This window comes from Abramis brama (genome assembly GCF_963993115.1).
Source record: "Abramis brama genome assembly, chromosome: 16".
Lineage (NCBI taxonomy): Eukaryota > Metazoa > Chordata > Actinopteri > Cypriniformes > Leuciscidae > Abramis > Abramis brama.
The window spans coordinates 15322206-15347895 of record NC_139978.1 but is presented as its reverse complement, the minus strand read 5'-3'; the positions used below and the strand labels follow the sequence as shown (position 1 = coordinate 15347895).

General features: G+C 36.6%; 2 protein-coding genes across 3 annotated transcripts; one reads left to right on the top strand and one right to left on the bottom strand.

Moving 5' to 3' along the window:
• Nucleotides 1-99: 99 nt before the first annotated feature.
• Nucleotides 100-9881, bottom strand: fahd2a (fumarylacetoacetate hydrolase domain containing 2A). 2 transcript variants are annotated; one of them, XM_084087276.1, is made up of 8 exons: nt 9672-9881; nt 8903-9165; nt 7511-7727; nt 7230-7289; nt 3668-3830; nt 3476-3584; nt 2488-2575; nt 100-624 (listed from the first exon to the last, which is right to left on the bottom strand). In XM_084087276.1, the coding sequence occupies exons 2-8, from the start codon at nt 9163-9165 to the stop codon at nt 562-564; spliced, it is 963 nt and encodes a 320-aa protein (XP_083943402.1). In that variant the 5' UTR covers nt 9672-9881; the 3' UTR covers nt 100-561. The 2 variants fall into 2 exon arrangements, with proteins under 2 accessions (XP_083943402.1, XP_083943403.1); XM_084087277.1 differs by having other exon boundaries at nt 8903-9104.
• Nucleotides 9882-10612: 731 nt separating this feature from the next.
• LOC311066226 (putative aminopeptidase W07G4.4) lies at nt 10613-25499 on the top strand. The gene is made up of 16 exons (XM_084087274.1): nt 10613-10694; nt 11886-11927; nt 13470-13560; nt 13639-13787; nt 13964-14072; nt 14843-14967; nt 15062-15161; nt 15255-15330; nt 17331-17416; nt 17496-17600; nt 17678-17753; nt 17841-17959; nt 22981-23064; nt 23142-23199; nt 23277-23458; nt 24868-25499. The coding sequence occupies exons 1-16, from the start codon at nt 10684-10686 to the stop codon at nt 24994-24996; spliced, it is 1542 nt and encodes a 513-aa protein (XP_083943400.1). The 5' UTR covers nt 10613-10683; the 3' UTR covers nt 24997-25499.
• The last annotated feature ends 191 nt before the right edge of the window (nt 25500-25690 follow it).

Here is a 25690-nt window from a genome sequence, read left to right as displayed (position 1 = left end):
AATAATGATTCATTCAAGAATCATCACTAGTATTTAGCAATCATGAAGAGAAAGCTGATCATTACTAGCAAAATAGCAACAACAAAAAAATCAAGAAAGCATTTTTTATGGTTTTTATTAATTTTAAAGGTTTTCAATAAGAACCCTGCATATTTAAATGTCATCTTAGTTTGAATGACAGTATAATTCAACACACACACAAACAAAATTGTTTCTGGGAACCAAGCCTATCTATTTCAAGCTGAGAATAGATGGACAAGAATGCTAACGTACACGGGTCAGTAATGCCCTCTACTGGAAATTATGTGTTCTGTATCCTGTTCATGAAAACCCCAGTTTGACATTCACATGGAATTCACTTCTTTATGAAAAATACACGTATGCCAGATGCGGCGATGATTAGAATAAAATGCTGCATTCTAAAAACTTTTTTATTTAAGAAGTGCATAATGATTATTTGATTTACTTCAGCTAAAAAAAAAAAAAAAATTTTTTTACATTGACAATGTGAAATAATTAGATTCCGTATTGGCACTCGCATCTATGTTGCAGAACTTCCTGTTACACGACTGTGTTCCGTATCGATCCAATCTCATCAATCTGACACTCCACAACATCTCCCCTCTGAAACAGATCATTAAAGTTACTTCATTACAATATACCGACCTTCAGTAAATACAACAATAATATAAAGAAATATTTTAAAATAATATCTACTGCCTTAGGAAACGGATTATACATTTTATACACTTGAGGACTTAATTAATAGGAAATTGGCTGCTTTTTTATTCAGAAAAATAAACCAACTACATCTACTGGGACACAGATTTAATATACATGTTATACATTAAAATATATAATAATTTTTGAGAGAGTAGAGTTTCTGTTAACAGCCAGTCTAATGATGTGCTTTTACCCAGTGGGGCTTGTAAACCCCAGTGTACCAGATAAATGCAAAAGTTTTCAAAAGGAACTAACACTTTTCTGTTGTGTAAATTGCATTTCTAATCACACAGGATTAATGCTAGTTATTTTCTCAAGCAGCTCATTTGGTGTAAATGATGTGTGGAGTGGCGGCTGCTTTTCTCTTGGGCACGGCGTGCTGCACGCTCAATAAACAGTGTTTGTATTGATGAAAGATTAAGACATTTTTTTATTCTGGTTGGTTTCCGAAGGAAGAGTTGCAGCAGCTGCTGTTCTGATGGTTTGATGTGTTGCTGCGATTACTATTATTATTATTAAAGGTGTTTTTTTTTTTGTTTTTTTTTAAGTAATGAGAGGGTTCAAAGAAAATCCATCTTACAAACCATGCCTCTACCCAAATACATGCTGATAAACCTATAATAATTTTTATTTTAGAGCAGTCAGGACGGATTTTGTGGGAAATTGAAAATTAGACCGGCCGCTCTGGTTGTCAGTAGCGTGAAGTTTAAAGATTGTCGTCACGACGGATGAAAAATATGGGTTATTTAAAATGGCAAAAAAAACAAATGAATACCCTGTATACGTGTGTACCTTGAACCATATTCATCCACGCAGAGGCAAAGCACAAACAAAACAATATTCTTCCACAAAACAATTTTTTTAACTGCTAGAGGCCAAAAGTTAGATAGTAGTTACACCTTTAATAATACAATCTACAATTCAACTACTTACAACTATATAAAATCTTAGTTTACTATTTGATAGAAATTCTCAAAATTTGCAAAAGAAAGAGTTAACAAATTAGCTAATGTTAACAAAAGAAACCTTTGTTGTAAAGAGTTACCTTTTATTTGCTTTCTTTTTTAAACAAATTAGTCTGAATTACTCCTGCCATTTTTTTCTGATGATACATATTGAGAATAAAACAATGCATTTGTGTGTTTCAGCTGATTGTGTTTTATTATTTTAGTTTCATTATATTTCATTGAATTGTCTACACCTATAAAATGCGATTAGATGATATAAAGATTAGATCTTCATGTACAATTTTTCTTGATAAAGAGTGTGATTCAACTACGGACAACTATGAAAAGAACAGCTGAAGTAGATGTAGAACAATAAGTTAGTAATTGTAGCCTATCTTTGCAGCGTTTTGTTCGGCCCTGCGATTCCCTCTGTAAATCAGCTTTAATTGGTGTCAGCCCAATCAATGGCCATTAGAAAGCCTAAACACTGAAGCCAGTGCCTGTTAAATGTGCCTCTTTCGTTTTTGAACTTAGGTTTTGTGTGAAAACTGGCATTGCGTCAACGTCAATGAGGCCATTACAGCTGGTCTTGTGTTGTTCTGTGTTTCAACTGTTCTCATTGTGTCAGCGTCAGTCACACTGTTCTGACCGTTTGGACAGAAGGGAATCAGAGGTTTTGAGTTTAGACTTTATCTGTGCAGCAAAACAAAGGTTTTCAGGAAAGGCTCTAAACGGGTGTTAACAGCCCGCCAGGTGCAGTGATTGTGAGTTGTGACGCTAACCCAGCAATGTTGAAATATACATTGATTTTCCTCACCTTTAAAAACACAGGTGGATTTCTGAACACCCCCACACCTGGAGGCGTTCCCGTCAAAAACACATCGCCAGGACAAAGAGTCACAAACCTGAAAAAAAACAAAAAAACAATTACAAGTTGAGAAGCAAATTTATAAAAACTCTCAAATGTTGCAACATTGTTGTTTTTTTGGGGGGCGGATATTAACAATTGAATATTAAATAATTTAATACATTAAAAATAACATTTGAAGCATTACTGATTATGTACTTACATTAATAAAATACATTTAAGTAACTGCTCAGCAACAAAAAGATAAAATGTAAACCAGAATATCCCATAAAACATTATTATACACAATAAATGATGGTAACACTTTACAGGTTTCATTAGTTAACAAACTAATAATGAACTGCACTTCAACAGAATTTATTAATCCATGTTAATTTAATTTCAACACTTACTAATACATTAAAATCAAAAGTTGCATTTGTTAACATTAGTTAATGCACTGTGAAGTAACATGAACAAACAACTGTATTTTTAGTTTATTTTTTGTTGTTTTTTAAAAGAAATTGTACTTTTATTCATCAAGGATGTATTAAATTGATCAAAAGTGACATTAAAGACATTAATAATGTTACAAAGGTTTTCTATTTCAAATAAATGCTGTTCTTTTGAACCTTATATTCATCAAAGAATCCAGAAGAAGAAAAAAAATCACAGTTTCCACAAAAATATTAAGCAGCACAACTGTTTTCAACTGATAATAATAAGAAATTTTTTTTGAGCACCAAATCAGCATATTAGAATGATTTCTAAAGGATCATGTGACACTGAAGACTGGAGCAATGTTTACTTCATCACAGGAATAAATTACATTTTAAATGATAATATTTCACAATATTTTTACTGTATTTTTGATCAAATAAATGCAACCTTGGAGAGCATGACGACTTTTATAATGAATATTATATTAGACATTTAAAACCAGAGTGAGTTTTCTTACTGAGAGACCCAAGCCACCAGCTTCTCGGTGTGAAAGATCAACTGACTGGTGTTACTGTCCTGAACTGCGGCCCCATTCACCAGGCAACGGATTCCCAGCTTATGAACATCTGTTTGAACAAGCAGGATTAATATGACTAGTATTAACTCCCAAATATAATGTATGTCCTACTGTTTTCACATATTCAAGTACCTTTCAGTGCTGCAGTGGTAACCAGCGCTGGCCCGAGTGGACAAAACGTGTCAAATGTTTTTCCCAGCAGCCACTGCTTTCCATTGCGCTTCATCTGCCAATCACGAGCACTCACATCATTCGCTACAGTGAAACCTGCAACATAGGAAAGAGCCTCCTCTTCCTGAGACAGAGACACATTTATTTGACATCAGTTAGGTTGGGACATTTGTTGAAATTCCAACAGGAATGGCATGAGATTGTCCTGCTGCTAGGAGGTATACTTAATCATGTAAGCCTGGCATACTGTATGAAATAATAGGTAAAAAAAAATATATATATAAGATAACTAATAAAAATATCTGAGATAGTTAATAAAAGTTTGCAAATGTGTTTTGTGTTTCTTTTTCTTTTGATCAGGCTAGTATATAGGAGAATATGGAGCTCATACTCAATGAGAAAAAAAAACATCTCTGAATTTTATACAGAGGTAGCCTGGCTAACGTCAGACCTCTTTCTCATTGAGACGTGGTCTGGGAACCACATGTTCATTTTCTCGTATTTGAGGCGTGGTTTACGAACAAGCGCCAACATTCTAATCTGAAAAATGAAGCCTACCCGGAAGTGCGAAAAACTGCAATACATCGAAAATCCGCTAGAGGGAGGTCCCAAAAGGGAGCAAATGTCCATAGACCCCATGTTAAAATGTCCGTTTTCACAGCATAAATTCATGTTTTTACAGGTTGGTCCCATGGACTTTTATTGTATTTTTCGATAGCTTCCGAGTGCCTGACAACTGTGAGGGGGGTGAATTTTTTTCTACCTCGTTAGTTTAGATCGTATTTAGATATAAAATGTATGACAAATAAGGGCGTGGTTAACTTTGATTGACAGCTTGATTGACAGCTTAGGCTGCGCCAAGGAGAATGACAACATAAGAAGCGCCATTTTTTAACACAGTTGAAATGTAATACTACTGTTTCTGTATCATGAAATGTAGTTTTAAGAGTTTTTCAGGCGAGAATGTAGTTGTTTAAAGCTCAAATCTGTGGTTTATTTAAAGATTTATGAAAATTTTATCCAGTTGTGAGATCCAGCGATGACCGGGCGCTCGGCGCTCATGTACCCCGCCTGGAACAGCCTTTCCTCGGCTAGTCGTTATGACGTTTGCCGCGGACTCTGGCGTCTCTGTAGTGGTTAAACATGAGATATAATTCGTCTTGTCTATATCTAATGGGCGATTTTTGGTCTCGTGAATCTATAATTTGTTCCCTGGGCAATCGTTTTGGCTGTGGGAAAGTTTCATAACTTTATAAGCTATTTAACTTTACCGTTGTATGGTTAGACTAGAGCGCTGACTTTGTATGTTTGACTGAATTGTTTGCTTTATTTGTATAGCTTCTTGTACCTTGTTTTACTTATACTTTTATAATGGCTAATATTGATAAAACTGAAATTTAACAAAAAGAGACTGGGTTGAGTTTTGTCATTTTAAATTTTAATATAACGAAGATGATCTGTAATGTTGTTTACTGCAAAATCTGTTGTTTAGTACAAATGCACATATTGCCTGGACCATATTAAAATGTTTAATATTTTTATATTATATTTAAAACGAAAAGAGGCAGGTTTGTGTTTTATATTTTGTTTTTTTATAAATAGGCAAACGTTATGTGCAGTGAATATAATCAATACTCGTTGCCTGAACCACATTTGTGTGGCTATAATGTTTAAGATTTCTTTAAATGAAAACGAAAAGAGTTAGTATGGTGTTTTATAACATATTTCGTTGCCTAAAATACACACAGAGATAACCGGACGGAGTAGCAGAGCGAGCTGAGTGACGCGCGCTGCGTCAGAAGGTGGGCGGGGTTAGGATTTCCCAAGATTTTCCAAGATGGCGCCGCCCATACCCCCCATAAACGGCTTCAAAACCGTTCTTCAGAAAGTCTATGGGTGACGTCACAGGCGCTTTGTCCATATTTTTTACAGTCTATGTTTACGAATGCCCAGATCCGTTTATTGGGCGCTACGAATGTCTATCAAATGTGCCTGTACTGTGCTCATAGCCAATCATTTCAATTATACCAGATGACGTAAGTAGAGCATAGACAGTAGATGTAGAGCGACAGAAATTTGACGAGGAAGAAGACGATGGCTGAAGAAGGGACGTTCTAAAACGCTTAACGTGAAAAACGCTTAACGTGGCTTACTGTACTAAGACATTAATATTAAATGACCAAACTCTGCACACATCATATTAATAAACCATACTATGTATAAAAAATAAGATGAGCCCAGAAATTTAACGCAACGCGTTTAATTACACGTTAAGCATTTTCTCCCATAGAAAACCGTTATAAGAAAACGCTTAACGTGGCTTACTATCTATCTATCTTATTTTTTATACATAGTATGGTTTATTAATATGATGTGTGCAGAGTTTGGTCATTTAATATTACTGTCTTAGTACAGTAAGTCACGTTAAGCGTTTTCTTATGGTTTTCTATGGGAGAAAATGCTTAACGTGTAATTAAACACATTGCGTTCAATTTCTGGGCTCATCTTATTTTTTATACATAGTATGGTGTATTAATATGATGTGTGCAGAGTTTGGTCATTTAATATTAATGTCTTAGTACAGTAAGCCACGTTAAGCGTTTTCTTATAATGGTTTTCTATGGGAGAAAAATGCTTAACGTGTAATTAAACGCGTTGCGTTTATCAAAACATCAAAACATTTATTTGATAAAAATCTGTTTTCCAGCTTTTAACAGCTAAAAGACACATGTCCTACAACCTTTTAGAATGATCCTAAAAAGCCTTTGACTTGCTAAAAATATGAACTATAAATCAGCAAAGTTTTTTTTATGTTGAAAATTAGAGGCCTTAGTAATTTGTGTATCAATTATGATATAGTCGATTTTATAGGGTTAAATGTTATATTGCATATTTTGACTGTTCACATTTAGCATTTGTCAAAAATGAAATGAGATTGTGTCCCATTAGAGCTGCTTAAATTATACATGTAATGTTTAAAGGGGTGGTGTAATGCCCTTTTCACAATATGTAAAATAAGTCTCTGATGTCCCCAGAGTGTGTGTGTGAAGTTTTAACTCGAAATACCCCACAGGCGTTTTTATATAGCATGTTAAATTTGTGACTTTTTGAGGGTGTGCAAAAACGCACCGTTGTCCCTTTAAATGCAAATGAGCTGCTGCTCCTGACACGGGGCGGAGCTTCAACAGCTTGCACTCACACAGACATGCACTGAAAATTTCAAAAACTTTTAGCGGTTGGTGATGTCACTAACCCGGGAGGAAGCTTGTGTAGTCGTTTGTTGTAGTCCTTAAAAAGCTATTTCTTTAAAAGCAAATATCTCCCTTTGCTTTGAACTTCGAGCGTTGTAACTTTGCAGATGTTGTGTATGCTCAAATAGCAACATTACACACTAACTAAAGTTAGAAAAGTGAAATCATAATCAACCACCCCTTTAATATAGTAAATTTGATCAATCAATTAACAGAACATTTTCATTTTTAGATACGTCAACACATGGAGATATAAATGACTCTTTTACTACCTTAATATGCTTCCCTTTTCGTCCAATCACAAAGGCAAGTTCCACCTCCCAGTCCACTTCCTGTGAATGAGCCGCCACAATGTTAAACTATGGATTTCATTCTCGCACACCGGAGTAAAAACACTAGTATTATTCTACATGTACAAAATCTTCAATCCTCACATGCTGGATACGGCAAACAAAAAAACGCCATTTGCTGACATTACGAGAGTCAGTCTTAATTGTTGTGTTAAAGTGACACGACGTGTTTGTTTGAAATTGTATTATAATCCTGCGCTCACCTGACTCTCCTCCGGTAGAATGATGTCATCATAAGGGCCAGTGATGGTGGAGGGGAACTTGCTGAATATGATGGGCTCTTTAGGAATCGGGGCGTTTTGCTCTAGGCAGTGGTCCTTATAATTCATACCAACACACACCACCTTCTCTGGGCCGGTCACGGGGGAGAGCAGCCTGATATCTGACCGCGACACCACATGCTGACCGCTGGACAAAGCCCTGAGAGAGATGTCTTCCATAACATAACACGCTCCACATACATTATCAGCTTTTGAATGCCTTAATAATTAACAAATCATGTTAATAATGTGTGTATGCCTTTAGTCTTCATAAACACAATTAAGACAATATAGACACACGTCCTCTTCCTGGCAGATTCGTAACATCTTTAGTTGATTGGAACCTTTTAATTATTGCCCTGATGGTCAAAATGGGGATTTTCAATTCTTTAGCTATTTTCTTACAGCCACTTTCTATTTTGTGATGCTCAACAATCTTTTGCTGCACATCAGAACTATATTCCTTGGTTTTACTCATTGTGATGGATGATTAAGGGAATTTGGCCTTTGTGTTTCCTCATATTTAAACTCCTGTGAAAACAGAAGTCATAGCTGGACAATTTCATGTTCCTAGTCACCCTGGTGTGCTAAAAAAAAAAAGATAAATATTAATGTGAATATTCTAGGGGTGCCAAAAATTGTGGCCATTATTTCATAATGTGATTTCCCCCCCACTTTCAATTATTTTACTTGACGCGGTTGCTCAGTCCCGTTTGTTTGAACCGCGAGAGGCGTCAACTGCCGTCATTTAGTTGCGTGTCAAGTTCTCTTTTGGCATAAGTCGATGCGTACGGCCGTCTGCCGGAAGCTAGTTATTTTAGTTGATATAGTTTTAAATATGGATATTTTTCTTGTGTTTCACTTCAGAAGGCCTTTAATATCCCACCAGAGCCGCGTGGAGCTCTTTTATCATGAATAGATGCGCTTTGATGGACTTCCAAAGACATACAGCCATTCACTCCCATTATCAACCTTGGAGGAGCCAGGATTTTTTTAATATAACTCCGATTGTATTCGTCTGAAAGAAGAATGTCTTATAAACCTAGGATGACTTCAGGGTGAGTAAATCATGGGCTAAACTTAAATTTTTGGTGAACTATCCCTTTAAGGAGTCCTCTCTATGATATTATTTTCAGTTTGTTTATGCCCAAAAAAAGACATAAATTCAGATATTAAAAATCAAGGTGCATTGGAGTCATTGTATGTATAAATTGCATGTTTAATGTTATTTAAAAATTTAAAAAAATCAATAGATCCGGACAAAATGACCATTCTATTATGTGGCAGGTGACAGTAAATGTTGTGCTCTCTTTGATGAGTTTCTGAAGTTTATACCTCTTAGCACAGTCCATTCCCTTTTGCCCCATTTCTAGAAACTCTCTCATAGTGGAAGGCATGGAGGGGTCGAACGCTTTCAGATCAATGACCCCCTGACCTTCTGCCTGCTCCACCCCGACTCTGACGCTCCCCTCGCCGCCTTTGTGGCAGAACTGGACGAGTCTCATAGCGGCTGAGCTTGAGGTGCCTCTGATGGTGCCTGCAGAAAATACGGCATTGAGTCTCCTCAAACTGAGCTGAGAGATACCCAGAATTCTCATCTATTAAAACAGAGGAAAAGAGAGACGGACAGAAGAAAGGACATACAGCAGTGAAAGAGAGAAGTGGACAAACATGGAAATAGATGCAGGATGACAGGATAAGTTATGTGCCCTTCAAGTGGAGTATATATATATAAACTGCTTTAAGGGGTCAAATTTAAATTTGGAGCAACTTTAACGAATCTACTTCGTTTATTGTTTAGAATATAATTATTTTGTTTGTTTGTTAGGCTCTTGTTATGTTTCTGACTTGAATGCCCAACTCGGAGGTACGAGTTTCCCAGGTGCACCAGAAAGCAGAATTATTTAAGATAAAGACATCAAAGCAGGCCAACACAAGCTTTAGCAGGTTTTTCGATTATGTAACAATATTCAGCAATCGTCAGATTACGTATTGCTTAAGACAACCTATTTATCGCTAGAAATAAGATATCATGCAAGGCAGTGTAGATAAGAGGTCTCTTTCCCCTGCTTTCAGTTTCTTGCAGTGCAGTGTGATATCCTACCTGATCTTGGTGCAAAGAAAAAAATGATAGTTTGAACGTGCACGTTGAAAAACGATTACAAAATAACCTGTCTCAGGTTTAATGTGTTGCTCACTGTACCATCTCAATGTGATTCGACTAAAATAACACAATCTTTGTACTTTGATACAAGTACAGCTCGCTTACTCTGTCGTCGCTGTCATGTGACTTCTAGCGACGTCCGGATTCGTCAAAGAATCGTCTTCTGAGTCGGATCTTTTCAGTGTATCTATTGAACCGGTTCACAAAAGTGGACAGAATGATTCATGACCTGTGGATTTAACTGTGAGGATTTGAAGGATTTAGAAATATTGTTCAGAAAAAGAAAAAGAAAACTAATGTATGTTCACGACCATTCATTAAAATACATACGAAACAAATCAGTATAGTTTTAAAGATGGGTGATTTAAATAGATAACTATAAATCTATACTATAAAAAAAATAATATTCTAAAGACTTTATGGCTTCAACAAACTGAACTGGGATACATAGAAATGCAATAAAACATCTTCTTTGTTAATACAACTTAATATAAAAACGTAATAACGTTGTTTAGTGTTTAGTCATAGTGGCTAGATAGAGCGCGCCATGCAGCCACGACAGGATGATAAAAGAATTACGGAATTGTTTTTTTAACAGGTTTGTAATGTTCAAAAGAACCGATTCGCAGAAATTAATTGGACTTGTCATCACTGGTGACTTCCGGTTTGTATTTGTAGTTTGAGGAGTATTTGTTGAGAAGGATGTAAGTTAAGAAAATCGTCATATTAAAATACACTTGTGGGTTAAACGTTAAGATGCGTATTAAAATCGCGCATTTGAAATGAATAAATGCATTATTTCCACAATTTCTGTGCATTTTATTTCACTACAAAGTTCGGAAAAACTACATTTTCATACATCACGTGACTTCATTGGTCATGTGATTAGACTTTATCAGCTCAGCTGACATCACGACTTCATTTCTGCAAGGCGTGAGGAGGAACCGTGAGGATGTCTGTAAAGTAAGAGGATTATTTATAATTATTAATGTTTAAAATAAGTTTCCGTCATTACTACTGTTTTCTGGGGTATATTGTGTTTGGTATGATCCTTATATATTTTTTCAAATTCAATTATTTAAAGTAATACTTGCTAAACGTTAGATGTTGGTTCGTTACATAGTCCGTGCTAAAATAGACGTGTTGAATTTTTCTGTGATTTTCTGTGATTTTTTTCTGTGACGCTTTGTTCCAGAGCAGGGGGTAAAATATAATGGCGTCTATTTTTATCGACAAAAACCCATTTATGCTGTGGAAAAATAAAAATATTATAAATATGAATAAAATACTGTTTGGGGGACGTATTTACCTTTTTATTAATTAATTATTTTGTGATTTGATATTATTTCTTACTAGTGTGTAGTAAGCAGTATGAAACCATTATAAGCTCAAATTTGATAAATTGTAACTTTATGCTGTTGTGCATTTCATTTTTATTTTTTTACTTTTCTAAGTGTTCCATACACTCACTATCACCCCGTCGCTGTCCCCATCCAGAGTACCAAGGTTATGAAGGATAATTAAATAACAGTTTCAGCAAAAACAATTCCTCGCTGCTGACATGACAAAATCAAATACTTTTTAAATGTCAAAATTTATTTTTAACGGTATTATGTCAGCAACGAGGAACTGTTTTTGCTGAAACTGTTATTTAATCAAGTATTGAGGAACTGTTTTTGTGGAAGCTGCAAGTTGTTTATTCGTCCCTCATCTGAAGAATATTGCAAATGTTTGAGTGCATTAATTCATTGGAATTGAATTATCATTTAAATGCAACATTTTTGCAGTAGCAGAAGTCCTGCAATTTCTAGGATGCAAATCAAATTTGTAAACGTGCATAAATTGCCATTAGTTTAAAAACAAGTTTTTAAAAGGAAACATTTTTCATATTCACAGTCCTTTGTCATAGTCTCAGTTCTTTGGACCCTACTGTACAGATGCCAAAAGACACTCAAATGTCAATCAAACATTATCAGAAATCATGAGTGCAGCTGAAATGAGTCAAGCTAAACATCAACTCAAGTTTTTGTATTCTTGAAGAGCCTCTCATGACCATAAGCGTAATAACTAAGCAAGATTCACTTAACATTAAAGCAAATATCTCAGCACATGTGTAAAGGTTTTAATCTTTTCTCTGTTTTTCCTTCCATCCAGTGTTCAGCCTATCCAGTGCACCTCTGACTGCAAGGACCCGAAGTGAGTAAATCCTGTCTCAAACTGAATGTGCTATTACAATCTTGTTGGCTCACAGACGTGCAGTATAGTGTTATACTGTTTTTTTATTCAGAAGGATGATAGACTACATTTCATCACCATCACTGGAACTGTGACTTTCTATCTTAGATATGAATCAATCTTCACTGCCATTACCTGACCTGTCTACTTTGCAATCTACAACACACAGACTTTAGACTTTAGACCGCTCTCTTATCCCTGATGTGTAAGAGTATAGTTTATTGTGTCGAGTGTGACTCTTTGTGAACTGAGCTACATTTCCAAACAAATTAATCTGTTTTTGTGTCTTTATTTTCCAGTAAAATTACTTGAACATCCTCAAAACCACATACCTGTTCATATACATGAAAACCAAATTTATGTAATATAATGAGACTTGCGTTTCAAGAATATATCTAGTTTTTTTGGCAAATTATTTATTCCTAGACAACAAATTTTGTTATTTTTAATACATTTAACAAACAAAAATTATGCCAGCAGAAGCAGCTTGTTTATATACGATTATAGAGGTTATTAATATTTTGAATTAAGTTTTTTTTTGTGTGTGTGTGTGTGTGTGTGTGTGTGTGTATTGTGTACTGCTTTAATTTATATTATTTCAGTTTTAGTCATTTTTTTGTACTTTAGCTTAAACTTATTTCAGTTAACTGCTAAAGCAACATTTCAGTATTTTTCTTTTCTTTTTTCCCTAATATCTTTTAAGAATCTTTATTGTCGTTGTACAATAAGTAATGATAAATAACTAGTATAAATAAAGAATAAAATAAACAATATAAATATAATTTAAACAATACACAGTATAAACAGTAGTGCAACCACAGTATAGTGTTGTTAGGAAGTGCAAGAGTACTTTAAAGAGTACTTTAGTATATTGTATTTTAATTTCAGCTTAATTTCAATGAACAAAAAATATTTTTTTATGGATATATTGTCTGAAAACAAGTATTAATATAACCCTAACCTTTACACAATTCTGCTTCACGAGTTTTTGTGGTTTAAGGATGTTTATATATTTTTTAATAGAAAACAAGACATAGACAAGCAAGACATTTTTTTTTTTTTTTTTTTTTTGCTGTGTAATAGTGAGCTATAACAGCGCTGTTTGGATTTACTGCAGACATTACAGCAGTATGTATTGTGACGTCGTGCACTTTCCCAGAGAAACAGACAGGAGACGAGGATCCGGTTTATAAGCACCAAACGGCTGAGGTTTATTTCCTGAACGTGTACAACCTAAACACGGGTATCAGGAGGTGTCCTAACTATTCCCCAAAACAGAGATGTCCTTCCACTTCCACTTTCTTTTTTCCGCCACCCGCTAGTTCCCCCTCAAAAACCCCCCTTTCCTCCCTAAGCCCCTCCCCCTAACAGTAAGTGAATCAAGTAAACATATTTATAACAGAGAATAAACAGTGTCAGCGCCACAGTATATTAGAGTGAAAGTATATGTTGTATATTTGCTATATTTTGAAGGTTGATTTGGATTATTCTTCTCTTTTACAGTTTTGATGGCATTATCTTAATAACCCAAAGTTATGAGCAACTTCCTGTTGAACTGGAGTGTTTGAAAGCACCATTACAGGACTACTGTGCAGTGAGTTCAACACCACACACTTCTAACCAGCACTGAGTTATATTTCTCTTGCTCACTTCTGTCACTCTTCTCATGCAGGTGGACTGTTGCTTCGGGGAAGAGGTTGTGGTTGTCAAGGCCCCTGGTCTCCCTGGAAACAGATTGTTGTTTGCCTCCACAGGTCCAGTGAATCGGGACTATGATGATATCAGGCGGTTCAGTGATGCTGCTGCTAATGGCATTAAGAGGTGCCTATGCAAACATGATACGTGACGATCATCTTACATCCTCTGAAAACAACATCGTGTCTTTAATGTTCATGTCCTTGGCCTGTTGTCCTTCGAGGACATATTTCTGTGTTTGAAGAAGACTTTTACTCATCGAAAGGTTTTGTTTCATTGATCTGAATGATTTTTGATCATAGGGCTCTGAAAACTGGCATGCAGCGCCCTCTGCTGGTTTGTCCCCAACACAACGGCTATGCAAAAAACACCCTGGCAGCCGTGCTAGGAGCCCTGCAAATTCTCTACATGGTAAGAAGAAGCGTTGTTTTTGTTTTCATTTTACATTTTTAATATTTACTTATTCATCAAATCATCAAAATAGTCACATATTAAAAATTCAGTTTACCCCAAAATATACATAGACTTCCTATTATGCTGTTTTAAAGGTTCCTAATTTTGCCCTACAATTTACATGCATCCGAGGTCTAAAACACTTATTTTCTCATAATATACACTGCACGTGACATCACTTCCCAAAGAGTCTGAAAATGACTCGTTCGAAGATTCATGTTTCGTCCCAGTTCGCCTACTTATACTGTGCCTTAAAAGTATGTACTATTTTTGTGAAGAAAAAGTGCATACTTTTGAGTGTGCAGCAAAAAAGCAGGCAAGCTTTGGGACATACTACTTCGTCATCTTTAACGGACATCTCTGCCGCTTAGTTGCGTCCATCCTGTCACCATAAACTATACAAATAGAAATATAAAAAACTATCAAAATTACTAAAACTTAAATGAAAATAAAAACCTAAAATTCAAACTATTAATAAATACTAGTGGGTTGTTTTTTCCCCAATGTCTTTTAAATTTTCTATCATGAAATAGCCAGTCCAATAAAGGCTTTTTATAATTTTCTAAAGAAGAGTGCCTTGGATTTCCTTCTACTACATTAATAAATACTATTCAAGTAAAACTAAACTAACACTGGATCTTATAGAACTAATGCCCTATCTGTTCTCTAGTTTTAGACCTTAATGCTTGTCAGTACCAGCGTAACCTAGTTAATATCTGTGTGGCCAGCCTCTAGAGGTGAGGGAGTCCAAGCTGTCCCCCGTTCATAAGGTGTCGATTCTGGGCATCTGGGCGAAGAACCAGACTGAGGGAGACGCCATTATTGAGATGGCCACTGCTCTGGAGAGCGGCAGGTATGAGTGTGTGTCCTTTACTGTGTTCTCAGGAGCATCATTTTGACTTTTTTGTACAATAAGCAATAAAAAATATCATTTGTGTATAATGCAGGTTTGTCTGTCGTGATATCGGCGGCTCTGACCCGGAGCGAATGGCTGCCCCGTGTGTATCTGAGTATGTTCAAGCTGTCTTCAAGGATAGTCCTGTAACGGTGAGTCTTTGAGTGAGCGTTCAATAGAGTTTGAAGCTGTATCTCGTGTCAGTAAGCATTGGCATGCTTCATTCATCTCCATGTGTTTCTTAGGTGACTGTAGTGAGTAATTTGAAAACTCTGGAGAAGGAGTACCCCTGTTTGGCTGCAGTCAACCGCTGTGCTAACAGTAAGAGCACAGTTTAATATGGAATATATGGATATTATATCCATTTAATATAATATGGGTTTAATATGAAATTGCAGAAAGATTTCAGCAAATTTATACTAAACACAACTTGTTTCAGATCAGTAATAGCCAAAACTAGATCAAAGTACTGATCCAGAAACAAGTCTGATAAAAAAAATAGAGAAAAGTGCAGTATGTATTTATAAATTATTCATTATAACATTTTATTTCAAACACTGAATGTTTAATTTTTCCAAAAGTAGAAAAAATAAGTAATTTATTATGTTCTTTTTTTTTTTTTTTAAGAAATTGATAGTTTTACTCAGCAAGGATATATATATATAGCAACACAACTGCTTTTGACATTGATAATAATGTTTCTTGATCACCAAATCAGCATATTAGAATGATTTCTGAATGATCATGTGACACTGAAGACTAGGCATGTGCCGGTATCACATTTCCATGCTGCATTAATTGAGTGATCTTTTATCACGGTATCGATATTATCACGATATTTTAATTGCACATGAGAAACAGATGGATTGGGGGGGGGGATGTAAAAAATAAAATAAAACTTGCATCACAAGGTGTAATTGTGATTGTCAAAACATTTGGTAACTAAACTGAATTTTATTAAGTTTAGTAAAAACGTTACAATGATTACATTTTACAATGACTGGTAGGCTACTGTTTGTATTGCTTAACACAAATTTAACGATTTCAATTCAATACTTGGGATTTGATTTAAATCTTGATTCAATATTGACTAATTTTGGATAAATATTAGGAAGGCTACAGTAGATAGCCCACATGTTATTTTTTTCTCATGAAAAAAAAAATATCTCACATAATGCTATGTAACCATATAGAGCCCTATCAGCTGGTATTATTAAAGGTTACAAATAACTAATTAAATCAAATATAATGTGGTTTTCATTATAATAACAATTATGTAATGACACAAGTACAAATATAATAAATATGTTAAAAAAAATTGCAGTGCACATATTCAGCAAAATACTCCTCTTTATCTATTTGTTTTAGTCATCATATGCTGCTGGTCATTAAATGGTTTAAATGTAACGTTCTGTTACACAATTGTTCTCCTGTTTCATATCAAAAGTAACCTGCTCTGTCTTGTTTGACGGTCTTCGTGTCCTCTTTGCTCCGCGATGTTTCTCTGCGTGAGAAAACGGATGTGTGGCGTGAGCGTGTGAAGAGTCTCGCGCTGAATGCGTCGAGTTGGCAGCTCTGCTTTTAGAAGCGGGATGGATCCGGATAGATCGGCGGCGGCGTTCCTCCTTCCACCATGCTGCTTCTCTATGTGAGGACTGTTTACATTAGACTAGAAGTGCGCACCGGCCGCATGCTTATACACATGGCGATTGTTTACATCAGAGTGCGCACGTGTTTCGCGCAGCATATACGCAGTGTTTGTTTAAGCGGCTGATGGAAAATAAGCTATAATGCGCGTTCTAAAAATCTAAATTTGGATCTATTGTTTTTCACGGTATTTTGAAGTGCCCGCGATAACAATATCGTGCATATTCATTACCGCGATTTATCGCATTACCGAATACCGGCACATGTCTACTGAAGACTAAAGTAATGATGTTGAAAATTCAGCTGTGTCATCACAGGAATAAGTTACATTTTAAAATGTATTCAAATAGAAAACAGTCACTTTAAATAATAATAATAATAATATTTCACAATATTACTGTTGCTGTAGTTTTTGTTCAAATAAATGCAGCCTTGGTGAGCATAATGGAATTTTAATGTTTATAATATCTTTTTACATTGTCAATAAAAGAAGTCACGTCAATAAAAGTAAGCATGTGGTTATTGTTGAGCCCATTTTCACCTAGTACAGTGGAAGTAGGATGAGGTATGAGGCCATAAACAATAAGACCATGACCCAGACAAAGACTCCATCTCTGGATCTCATTAGTGATCGTGTTCTGTAATGTGCTAAAAGGCTGATGTTTCTTCTTCAGCTGTGCCGCGTCATCAGGCCAGAGTGATCAAACTGCTGTACTCTGGAGAAGCACCCATTCATCAGACTCTCATGTTGGTTGGCAAGGTAATATTTCGGTTCACTGTATCTGGACACCCAGGACAGAGCATTTTCCAGTCCATATGAACGTTGTATGTTGTTTCAGGGCATTACGTATGACACCGGTGGAGCTGACATCAAGGCCGGTGGAGTCATGGCTGGAATGCACAGGGACAAATGCGGATCTGCGGCTGTTGCTGGATTCTTCCAGGTACTGGTCCCACACACACCTGCTCGTGTTACTGACGGTCAGAAGAATCTTAGAGACTAATATCATTGTTGTTTTAGATCTTAGCCAAACTGAAGCCCAAACACCTGAAGGTTGTGGGTGCGATGGCAATGGTGCGGAACAGTGTCGGGTCTGGTAAGCAACTTTGTCTGCATGTGTTTACCAGTTTGGGTGTCTGTTACTTAGTCTTTATTTTATTTTATTTGTTTTACCCTTTGACAGATTGTTATGTGGCGGACGAGTTGGTGGTGTCTCGCGCTGGTCGTAGAATCCGAGTTGGAAACACTGATGCTGAAGGAAGAATGGTCATGGTGGACTTGCTGTGTGAGATGAAGGAGCAGGTACACACACATATCAGCATATAGAATTAGGGTTGGTAGGGCTGGGACGGTATGGATTTTTTCTTACCGCGGTTGAAAAGCAAGAAATTCCTGTGGTATAGCGGTAAACCGCTTTACATCAACCCCCCTCCCAAATCTGTACATCTCACAGCACCCGCACCCAGTTCTTGCGTCTAAATTAGTTGCTTAAATAAACAAAATAATCCTACAATAGTAGACATAAGCCCTTTAAATACAAATAAATAGCCATGTTTTATAAAAATGTTCACAAAACTAAATGAAAATGTTGTATGTAAGATAACGTTAATTAAGTTGTAGGTTACGTTTCTAATGTCACAGGTAGCCTAATAATCTCAAGGTTTACTGCTTACACGATTCTTTTGTAGTCTGGTGTAAAGTGTTGTTCTAAAATAAACATTCACGAGTGTACCTTATTACTTCTTCTCACTGCTGATTCCTGATGGTTTAGAGGACGAGTCGCCCACTGTCATTTCAAAGAATAGTATACGGCGAGCGTATAATAGTCAATACGAATGGAATGTTATTATGTGTCATGGAACATTGCGCTCCCCAACTCGCGAAAGGTCGGATGTGCTCCATCTTTTGATGGATTCAAAGGTTTTCTAAACAAAACTTATGTAAGACACAATGTCATTAGACACAATCCATGTCATTAGAATCAATGTAATTAGACACAACGTGCACACATGTGCAGGCCAATGCTTTTTTTTTTTTTTTTCGGTGATGACGGTGATGAGCTCAGACCCGCGGTAGGCATCATGTGACCGCGGTATTGCGGTAATGCGGTAACCGCCCCAGCCCTAAGGGTTGGGTATCGTTTGGGGTTTTTCCGATACCAGTGCCAAATCGATACTTTTAAAACGGTACCTGTGCCTAAACGGTGCCTGATTAGTAACAAGCGTCTCTGTGTGAGCAGCGCATTTCAGCACCGTTCGTTTAAGAAAACGTCATAATAATGCAGGCTAATTAATTAATAATAATAATAAGTTTATTAGTTTTAGACATAATCGTACACGAATCAAACTTTTTTTTTTCAGTTTAAGTTAAAAAAAAAAATCTAACATTTTTATATTTAATTTTATTAAATTTAATATTTAATTTTGGCTATGTTTACACGGAAACGATCTGAAGAGAAAACGCAAAAGTGGCGTTGCGTTATCACTTTTTATTCTGCGTTTAGACGAGCGTTATGGGGGGAAATCTGCCTGCATATAGTGACGCAAAAGTGTGTGAAATTCGATGTAGTATGCACTCCAGGCGGCTAGGTGGCAATGTGAAGCACCGACGAGAGCCACCGTGAGCAGATCGGTGCCTTCACTGTCTAGCAGTCTTTTGCGTTTTTACCCTTTAGACGGGAACGCGACAGCGAAGCGTTTTTAAGATTTCCACTCTGGAGTGTGGTTTCACTTTTTTGCGTTTTTAAGCCCCAAAAACGCTGTCGCCATCTTAACGAAAGGCACATCTGATAATAATTTTGTACGTTTTCACCCGCAAGCGTTCTCGTGTAAACAGGACCTTTATTTCATGCTTATTTCAACTGTTAAATTATTATATTAACTATTTCCTGGCCAGTGTTAAAAAAAAAAAAAAAAGAGTTGTTTGCCACCGCCAGCATTTTTGATAATACTCACAAAAATGTAATGGCCCCCAGAACATTGTGTTGTATGAACATGCAATATATCAAAAGAAAGAACTGAGCCTCTGCTCTAATTTATTTTATTTATTTATTTTATCAGCACTTGAACTTGTTGGTAAGTTTTTGTTGGTAAAAAGCAACATTTTGAAAAAAAAAAAACGTTTTCTTTTTTCAAAGAGTACAACACATAGATATCATATATAAACGCTAGATGTCTTATGGCGCAGTCACTTCCGGCATCACCGTTCGGCCATCTTGTCACAGGCAGGCTTAATGTAAGGTGAGTGATCAGCACGCACACAAATCCTCTTATCTCGCTGAAATCTTGACGGATTTACAAACGGTTTGGTTTCTTACAAACGTTATTAACGTGGCTATAATTCCGAATGCTTGAACATGTATGTTATAATTATTCATATGTATGCAGTGTATGTATGCAGTGTCATAACTACATCTCTCTGACGTTTATAACAAACCAAACCGTTTGAAAATCGGTAGAAAATTGAGCAAGTTATGGTTATTTAAAAGTACATGCACCATTAAACGAGTGAGCGAGCTGCCTGTGGCAAGATGGCCGCCACATGCGGATGTCGACCTCCATTGGCCAGCAGCGCGCACGAGACATCTAGCGTTTATATATGATATCTATGGTACATGCATAAGCAATGTTTTGATCCAGAGATTCTGTATTCTTTCAGAAGGGGCGTAATAGCGCCCTCTACCGTATAGACCTTATACGAGAGAAACAAGCGTGCAGCCATCTTTAGAATTTTGTTTGAACTTCTGTTTTTGCAGTAGCTCTATCATACCTGCAAACTCCTCACACTAAAAAAGGTGACAGTGTCGGGGGGGGTTTGCAGACTAACTTTTTTTTTTTATACATGCCATGAGATTAATCAATGCATGCTGATGAATGATGTATAATAATAATAATTAATCTGCATACCCTAGATTTGCACTGATGTAACAAGACTGACAGTGACACAATAAGACCTCATGTTAGCAAAATGTTTTAATCTTTTAACTCTTAAAAAAAAACTATTAAAAAACATGTATGTTCTTTAATGTTTGATTATAATTTTACTGTCTTCACATAGGGATGGGATTTGATAAAATTTTATCAATAATAATGCCACTGACGATTCTGATTATCGATCCAATTCTTTAACGATTCTCTTATCGATTCTTGATAGCACTGTGTGGAAAAATGTTTAAAATGCTTTTTTTTAAAAAGTGGTTTTATTTATTTTAAAGTTTAAGCTTGAGTTAGCAAACTGTAGTTTTTATTTAATTTATGTAATAAATAGAACCTTATTGTAAAGTGATTAGTTTATACACCGATTCAGACGTCTCCTGAGTTCACTGTTGGAAAGATCAGTTGTTTTAACCATTCATTAAAATGAATCGGTTCAAAGGAGTCATTAGTTCGCGAATTGGACGTGTCGTGCGCGTTGTGTGATTATCCCAGCAGTTTGGACATGGACATCCAAGATTTGTGTCAACATAGAAAACATTTCATCACTGTATAGTTTTATTTCGTTTAATTAAAGTGTTGTTTTATGTCAGCTGAATGTCCGGAACGCTTTTCAGAGAAGATAAGGAAACTTATTTAGCACAATTCACACCCAGCAGTATAATTCAGGGGGAAAAAAATCTCTGAATGCTCCACACGAAACTTTGGTCTTCCGACCTTTTACCACCGTGTCGATTTATTTTGATTAATATGTGCGAGGGAGAGAGAGCAACACAGCGCCTAGTTTGGAGACGGTGAAGTCGTTTACACAAAGAGTGCGCGCGCGCGACCGGCTCTCTCTCACTAGCTGTGTCTGAAACCGCTCACTCGTTCACTCATTCACTAATCCCTGCATAGTGAATGGCAGTTGAGTGCACTACATCAGCAAAGAGTGAACGAAAATGAGTGAGCGAATTCGGACGCTGACATAATTATCACGCGCCAGAGAGCTCGGACAATTTCGTCATAAACATTACCTACCCATCTTTAATATTTCCTTTTTTGGCTGTATGAATTGTATGTAACAATTGTATGTATGTATTTTTCACGTTTATTGCGTTATTTGATAAAAAAAAAAAGATAATAAAAACACTTATCATATTTATTTACTTTTTACATTTATATGTGAAAATAAAAGAGATCAAAACACTACACAGCACATTTGTTTATTCAAATATAGATATAACGGTATATATATAAATAAATAACCAGGCGTCTGGTCTTATAAATGATTGTTTTCTATCTCGCGTGCGCCGTTGCCATGGTGACATTTTTGTTTATTTTTCATTCGCGCTCTATCGCCTTATCGTGTTGGATTGTGGGAAATAGTGTCTCAGCAAGTGTACATCGGATGTACACTCAAATTCAGAGAGGATTGTGGGTAAAAGTAGTGAACGAATGTAGGGAATGATGTCGTTCACTCAGAATTCGGACACCACTACAAAATGGCCGACACCCTAAATAGTGCACTATATAGTGGATAGGGAGCGATTTCAGACACAGCTACTCTCTCTCCCTGGTCATTATTTTAGTTAAATCATGCGCCCTGTCACAAACGTAGCCGTTCATCTACATTACTCACCGATCAAATAAGACTTTAGCGGGACAAAAATTCACTTTGGCGGGCGCTAAAACAAGTTAAATGCAGAAAAATTCATGCGTAAGTTTCCATTAGACTCGCACGGTAGCCAGGCAAATGGCGAGCTCAGCTGTTGTTGACGCTGTGTGTGTGCTTCAAGATTATGACGCAAGTGCTAAGATTCCAATTGGCCAAGAGAAAAAGTGCTAAGATTCCGATTGGCCCAGAGAAATGTAAATTATAAGAATTATCCAATAATGTTTCGTAATTCTAGCCTGCATGGCAGTTACTGTGAGAAACTATACCCCCCCCCCCCCCCCCCCCAAAAAAAACTCTCCGGTTCTACGCGATTCACGTACATGACCCAATTGACCAAGAAAACGGCGATTGTCGCCGAAAAGCGACAAGTTTGCAGGTATGCTCTATATATTTCTATCGCATCGCTGTCGAAGAGTAATTAGCTGGTGGCGTGGATTTACTTATTGTAGAGTTAACGAAAGTTATCATGAGAATTGTAATGTTTGAAGCGACAGCATAACAAATGTCAGTAGCTTGGGAAGATTTTAAAACGAGCGGTTCATTCATAAATCATTCGTAAGATCTTACCTTCATGTTCTGAAAATGCAAACCGGAAGACAGAACACAACGAGCCCAGCGCTGAAATGGGGCGGAGCTACATAAGGTCTGGAAAATTCCATCAATGGCAGGGAAACAGTTAAATATGACATTTTATCCTTTTTGGTGGTCTGGACATCTCGTGTTTGTTTCTCTAGGCGTTGCGGGAGGTGTCTCCTCATCTCTTCACTATTGCCACTCTGACCGGACATGCTGTCAGAGCCATGGGGCCGCACTATTCTGTGAGTACTTGAACATCTTCATCACACATCATTTCCGCTTTCATTTCGACCATGTCCCTCTCCGTGTGTCCCTGTAGATCATAATGGATAACGGTGCCGCCCAGCGCTCAGGAAACGCTCTGCAGTGGCAGAAAGGTAAGAATAGCTAAGACCTTTTTGTTTTTGTTTCCATCAACGTAGTTTGATTTGTCTGAAATCTGTTTGTGTGGCAGCGGGAGAGGTGCTGGGAGATATGTTTGAGGTGTCCACTATCCGTCGGGAGGATTACGAGTTCCACAAAGGGAAGTCTGAGTATGAGGAGATCCTGCAGTCCAATAACCTGCCTTCGTCTGCCACACCACGCGGACACCAGGCGCCCGGCGCATTCCTCATCATGGCTTCTGGACTGGATAAGGTAGACGCACACACACTCGCCTAAGGCTCCAGAATTAAGAGAACTATGGGAAAAACCTTATTCCTGATGTAATATCAGTTTAGGATTTATTAGCTCTTTCTCCTTCGTTATTTATGACACATTAAGCACTTCCCCGCTGGGGGTGTTTGACGAGATCTCTTGCCACGAGATCTCGCGATACCAAAACGTGATGATATTTCTCGTCGAAGTGAAAAGCTGTCTTGTGATATCAGCATGAGTTGAGTTTGTGGCAAAACCTTGCTGTTTGCTTGGGTTTCCAAAAACGTGCATTTGGGAAGGCATATAAAGGCTTTGTTTCATTGCAAAGTGTTGCGCTGTTAGAATTTACATGCGTGGAGCGTCTCAAACTCCATCTTTGCATATGCTGCGAGTTTGGTTGGTCATAACGTTCATCTGGGAACACAACGTGCGCCATTTCACCAGATTTGTAATATAAATCATTTATAAGCCTACGCCAACACAGGAGAATACATCAATATGTTTCTAAATATGCAAATTGTTGTTCATCCTGATTTCAAAGTAAAAGTTTAAACCCTTGCTCTTAGTTTGCACGTTTTAATGTTCAAGAAATGACGTGGCTGTAGCATTTCTATCGTAAAGAAGTGAGCAAATATTAAAGATTAAGTGGACATTTGAATTTTAATGCTGTCTGGCTAATATTAAACAAGGATTTGAACTTTAAAGTTTAACCACAACAATCACCAGGCTGTAGGCGCCCTCTGCAGGCATTTGTTGTAATAATGTACATAAGTTGATTTGTTTATATTATGTACAGCATATCACATAGTGTTGTTCAATAAAACCGTATGATTTCTTGCTTTTGAACCAATTATAATTGCTTCATTGTTATTCTATATGTATTTAAGTAATTTTAAAGGCTATTAAGACTTAAGACTAGCGACAGCACTGTATTAGTTAAAATATTTCAAAATGCACCTGCATTGTTTTCCTTTTTGTGACTTTCAGTTGGATAAAAGAGAATTTTCCAGTCATATATTTCGTCATTGAAGATTTCTTAAAAGTGGTTAAAATATTGTCTCGTTCTTGTGAAGCCAATATCACGTATCAAACATTTAACGGCATATAAATCAAAACTGGCTTAACGTAACAGAATGAAATTTTTAACATGCAAAGTCTTTGACAAAAATACCATTTTCTCAGCTTTTTGTTCAAAATGTTACCAACATTAAAGTGTTGATAAAAAAGAATTAATGAATTTTGTTTTTTGTTCATGTTATCATACAACAAAACATTATGGGGGCCATGCAAGTTTTGTGAATATGATAAAAAAACTGGTGCTGTCTGGCAACCTAAATATAAAACGCTGGTGGCGAAAAGTTAAAATCGTAACAATACATATAATAACCATCTACACATTTGCCCCTCAGCATGGAGTGGACTCGGACAAACCTCTGCCTTACTCCCATATCGACATTGCTGGATCCAGCGGCCCTTTCCCTGGGGTCCCGACAGGAGCCCCAATACTTGCCATGGCGGCAAAATACCTGCAGCTCTAAACATACGTCCAATGGTTTTCTATTCCTTCATGAATTCAATCATTTCCGTCTTGTGCCATTTCTCAATTAATGGCTTTCATATCTGCTCCGTCTGACACGGTGTGGCCAAATAATCCTTCCATAATGAACGCCATCCATCTTTATCATTTTATCGCTTCATACATGCATATATTCATCTCTTCACGTCCTAAAAACCTATATGCTGCTCTCTCATACACAAAAATCATTTATCACATTTTTATCATTTTGAACCTGTGCAGGTTTTCTGTCTCGGATTAATTAACCAAAGCAGAGTTTTATTTCTGTTCTTACCCTGTAGCCTTACAGTTTCTCAGTTGATGTGACATTAAAGAGGGGGTGAGGAAGTTGAGCCAGTGATTTTGATATTGAATTGCATCTGTGACTTTGTTTGGCAATACTGTTGGAAGAATGTTGCATATCGTGTAACCGCCCATTTTGTATGTAATCAAAATATGAGAATAAAAGCATTTTGGCAAACAAAAGGAACATGATGCCTTCTGTATCCAACTGGAAGTCCAGTTTATCTCTGACCATAATAAAGGTCTCTGTGAATACTGAATAGAATATGATTTGAAAGTTTGTGAAATTCCAAATTAAAATGTTTTTAATTTACTGTTTTGTTTTATTTGTAACACTTTACAATAAGGTTTAATTAGTTAATGTTAAAATTAAT